The sequence below is a fragment of the Cariama cristata genome, unplaced genomic scaffold (assembly GCF_000690535.1).
Source record: "Cariama cristata isolate BGI_N322 unplaced genomic scaffold, ASM69053v1 scaffold12468, whole genome shotgun sequence".
Classification (NCBI taxonomy): Eukaryota; Metazoa; Chordata; class Aves; order Cariamiformes; family Cariamidae; genus Cariama; species Cariama cristata.
Genome location: NW_009630738.1, coordinates 1890 through 6541, shown reverse-complemented (window position 1 = coordinate 6541; position 4652 = coordinate 1890). Strand labels below are relative to the sequence as shown.

Genomic DNA, 4652 nt, shown 5'->3' with positions numbered 1-4652 from the left:
AGGAATTAGCCCACTGACTCTTGATACTCCTGTGGTTTCTAGGAAGATGATGAGAAGATAATCCAGGAGATTCAGAAAGAGGCTGAAGAAGAGCAAAGGAAGAAAAATGGAGGTAAGTCATAGTCTGTACCTGTGCTTTGAGATCAAACTGAGTACGACAGGAGAGCGTAAGGTTCCCAGGTACTGACAAGTCTCTGGATCTTCACTGGATTCTTCCCACGGCCTGGCTGTTTGCAGGTTTCCCGGTGCGTTCCTGTGCCGCGCCAAGCATCGCCCAAATCTTGCTCCAGAGAGGAGTGCAAGCCATGACCCTGTTCCTTCTGGGAACCGGACTAGCTTTAAAGTGCTGTTACCTGCAGGCTTTAGCTGGGACCGTGGGGAGGCAGAAGGCTTGTGTCCAGCTCTCACTTGGCACCGGCTGTCGTGGACGCACAGACCTGTCTCCTCTCCCCTTGGCAAAGTAGCTAAAGGGCAGTGTAACCTCTGTGCTCTGTGGTGGGGGGCACAGGGGCACACAAGGGGCTGCCCCACATCCCTGCAAAAGGAGATGTTCCCCCTTTGTGGTGTGGTATTGACATGAAAGGAGCCAACCTGGAAAGCTAGTGCTGTGCTCCGTGGTGCCTGGAGCATGGAAGGGGCAAGCAGTGATGCTGTAGAGAGCATGCTTAAGGAACGTGCTGGGGATGGAGGATGCCGATTGCAAATGTAAGACCATGGACCAGGCTTGGTGAGTTTTTTTGTTTGTGGGATGACTGGTTCTTATCTCTCCTCCCTCTGCAGAGAACAGTTTCAAGCGGATCGGCCCTCCTGCAGAAAAGCCCATGGAGAAAATCCAGAGAATTGAAGTCATCCCCAGACCTGTTCCTCAGAACCTCCATCAACCCCGGATTCCCCCTTACCCCTTCGTGCACCCTCCCTTCCCGCTGCCTCCTGTCCGTCCCATGTACAATAACATCCCCCTCAACATCGGCCCTATCCCTGCCCCCTACGTCCCCCCGTTACCTAACATGAGAGTGAACTATGATTTTCCCCAGATCAACGTTCAGCTGGAGCACAACTTGCCTATGCACTTTGGCCCTCAGCCTCGACACAGGTTTTGACCTGGTTCAAACAACACTTGGCGTAGAGTCACAGCAGGGCAAAGCCACCCCGGTAACATCACCTCCCTTCCTGCTCCAGCCCCCCTCGGTTTAGCCAGCTGCAAGGGGACCTGCTCCAACTCACGCGTACCTGCACTGCACCCTTCTCTAGAGCTTTTCTGAACCTTTGCAATCACAACATTTCAACCTGTGCTGCAACAGGGCTTGGGGTTGCATTTCCAAGGAGTCTCTCCCTATGTTGGGTATCCAGATATTTTGATTTGACAAAGCCTGTTCAGGCAGCTGTTGGGAGGGAAAGCGAGACTTTGTGGAGCGCAGAGATGCAGCCGTTCCTCCGGGACTTTCCAAAAATCCTACCTTCCTGCTGGCCAGAGCAGCTGCTGCAGAGTCAAGTGAGTCTTGAGGGAAGGGAGGAGGGACTTGGCATCCGAGTAAGACCTTCAGGAACAAGGTAACGGGAGTCGACTGCCCTAGCCCTTCTGCCTGCAGAGAGGCACGAGGCTGGGGTTCCCATGTTCTCCAGTATCCCTGTAACCTGCTAGCATCTCCCAGCAGAAATAAATTGTTCAAAACCAAATCAATCTAGTGTTTTTAGCATTTCTCGCTCTGCCAGTGGAGTGAGGGGATACAGCAGCCATCTCGTTGCTGAGATCTCGGTAGGAAGCCCAGACTCAGGGCTTTAGTGAGTAGCGGAAGACTCAGGTACCCTAATTTTTGGCTGAACTGAACTTGCCCCCTTTGAAGAGCTCAAGTGTTTTGTTCCCCCAGAGGTAGGTGCCTCTTAGCTTCCAAAACGTAGCCTTTGCTTTGCTGTTCTCATCTGGCATCCCAAATCTCCCCCCCTGCTTCTGGCAGCAGTCTTCAAACAGCTGGTAGAAGCACCCGGAGCCTAAGCTGTGCTCTTCATTGCAAAAACTGCTTGAGCAAATACCCGGTAAGATGTGTGAACAGTGGTGTGTGATGTGTGCTGTGGCAGAAGAATTAGGAACTACCCCTGTAGTTGTGGACACAGGCGCTGGTGAGCTGGGAGCCCCCTTAGCCAAACCCCCTGCAACCAAACGGGCAGCTGTAGCCTTGTGCTGCAGGAAGCTGGCTGCTTCCACAGCACTTAATAACTTCTGAAAATGTGTGTTTCAGCTTAATTGCCTTTGGAAAACCGCGGTAAAAGCCAAACGTGAGTACTGCTGGGCTTAGGAAGCGAGGGTTTAGGAAAAACAAAACTTCCTTGTAAGAAGCAGGGGCTGTAGTTGCTGGGCTGCGGGAGGAGCGTTGGCACGGAGCCCTTTCCCCACAGCCCTTGGCTGTGCTGTCTGGTGCAGGCCCCTCGTAGAGAAGAAAATGGTTGCAGTGGAAAAAAAAAAAAAACTCCTTCCAGAAATGCTGGGCTAGCTTTTAGCAGCCCAGTTGTGCTGTCGTTCCCTGAGTGGTCTGGTCTGGGCTGCATCCTGCTCTGTCCTGCTGGGAACCCGCTGGGTGCACTTCCCCTCCTGTTATTCCCCCCTGGAATCTGAGCATCCAGCTGTCTTTTAATTTTATTTGTTCTTTTCAGGTAAAACTCCCTGCCTTCACCTCGCAGCTTTTGCCAAACCCTTGCTTGCAGCTCTGTAATTGCTCCTGGCACAGCATCTCCTCGGGCGTGCAGCGAGCGGTGGGCACGGGGCTGTCGGTGGGATGCTCCCGGAGAGAGGCAGCCTCCACTGTGGCCCAGGACAGCATCTAGGGACCATTTTTCCCAGGAGGATCTCCCAGAGGGGACTTTTGTGCTTTTCGGAGGCAAGTCAGCAATTTTTCCCCTCTTGGGCACTGCGTAGGGGTTGAATGTACCCTGCGGAGTGCTCTGTTCCAGCTCCTCAGTGCCACGGTCTCTCTGGCATTAATAACCAAGTGGGTATTCCCTTGCTGCTATCATTTGCTTTTTTATTATTATTTTTTAAACTTATTTCTGGAAGTAGTCTGGGGGCTGCCAGAGCTTATCGCTTGCTGCTCAGTGGGGTTTTAGCCAGGTTTAAATCCCACCTTGCACCGAGTGATTCCTGCAGTAGTCAGGAGCAGGCTGTGCCGATGGATTTGGGAAGGGCTGTGTTCACGGTGTTGGCAGGTGGCAAGAAAATGGACCGAGGGCAGCAGAAGTGTGGGTGGCTTCCCCTTACAGAAGGCAATCCTTGGGTTTTAATAGCCAAGATCTTGTGGGCTCAAGGGCCGGCTTGGATGAGCCCTCCAGGCTTTCCAAAGCCGGCGCCTTTCTCCAGCAGGGCGGTCATGGTTGTCCCCCAGCACCTGCCTGTGCAAAGCGGGGTCGGGCAGCCGGGACACAGCTCGAACCGGTGGCCCAAACTAGGATGGAAACGCAATGTGTGGCACGGCGTTACGTGGCTGGGAGCACCAGCAAAAAATGATGGTCTAATCCGCATCCTGGTGCGTGGCCAGAGATGCGTGGGCGTCAAGAACTAAGCCTTGGCAGGGGGAAGCGTGGAGATGGAGCGAGAGGGATGGAGAAGCGTCAGGCAGAGGTGGCCAGGGGAGGTCAGTGTCCGTGGTCCGTCCTCCCGCTTAGGATGTGAGCGTCTTCCGCTGCCGTGGTGCAGCGGGTCACGGTCCTGGAGGAGCCCGGTAGAGGTAGGGGGAGAGGATCGCTGTCCCCGCGTCCCCTGCAAAACCATGAGCTTATTTCTGTCTGAGAAATGGGTGCTTGGTCTGTGATGGGGAGGTGCACGGCGCCCAGCGGCCCCACGCGATGGGCTTAGCCGCCCAGCCAGCCTTGGGGCGATGCTGGGCTCCTGGTGCTGCTCTGTCCCCAAGGAAACCCCCATTTCACCGAAAATTACTCCGCAGCCAAAGTGCGTGGCTGCTCCTCCCCTCTAACCTGAGAGACCTCAAGTTGTGGTTTCTGATAGCGCTTGGATCTTCGTTGATTTATTAAAAAAAAAAAAAAGAAAAGAAAAAAAAAAGGCAAACCAAAACTTACTGCACAACCACCAGAGCAATCCGTGATCTGGTCTCTAACTCCTGCACCCCGTTTTCCCTCCCGCCCCGCCGTCCTTGAAACGATTTCTCCTTTAAAAGGCGACAGGGAGGTTGCTGTGCCCGGGCTGATCCCCTAACAGGTACTTCTTACGGTTACTTGCAGTGTCCCATTTTACTTGCCTTAAAGGTGGAGAGAGAAACTTAGTATTTGCACTTAGCAAAAACATTATATTAAAAGAAAGAAACCCTGTAAAGATGTGCATGTTCTGCAACTTTGTATAACAATAGCTGAAAATAAATAGGTGGTTTATTAAAAAAAAAAAAAAACACACACAAAAAACAAACAAAAAACAAAACCAAAAAATATTTTTCTTTACCTTCTGGTAGTAAACCATTCTAATATTCTGTGTGTAAAAAGTTCCTGTATTATATTGTAATTTGAATTTTTGTAAATAAATTTGTGCACTCTGGCTTTTACCTCTGTGCTTTTGTTACAGCCGAAACATCGTCCTTCCATCCCGACTGCGCCCGCTTGATGCTGGGGCTCATGCACAGGCAGGTGCAGGCACGGCTGGCTTGCCCGGTCCT

The 4652-nt window shown here is 52.4% G+C and overlaps 1 protein-coding gene across 1 annotated transcript in view; it reads left to right on the top strand.

Moving 5' to 3' along the window:
* RNF216 (ring finger protein 216) overlaps positions 1–1100 on the top strand; it is a 63136-nt gene extending 62036 nt beyond the window's left edge. Inside the window, 2 exon segments of the mRNA XM_009705682.1 lie at positions 43–112; positions 781–1100. Of these exon segments, the coding sequence (XP_009703984.1) occupies positions 43–112; positions 781–1100 (390 nt within the window).
* Positions 1101–4652: the final 3552 nt, after the last annotated feature.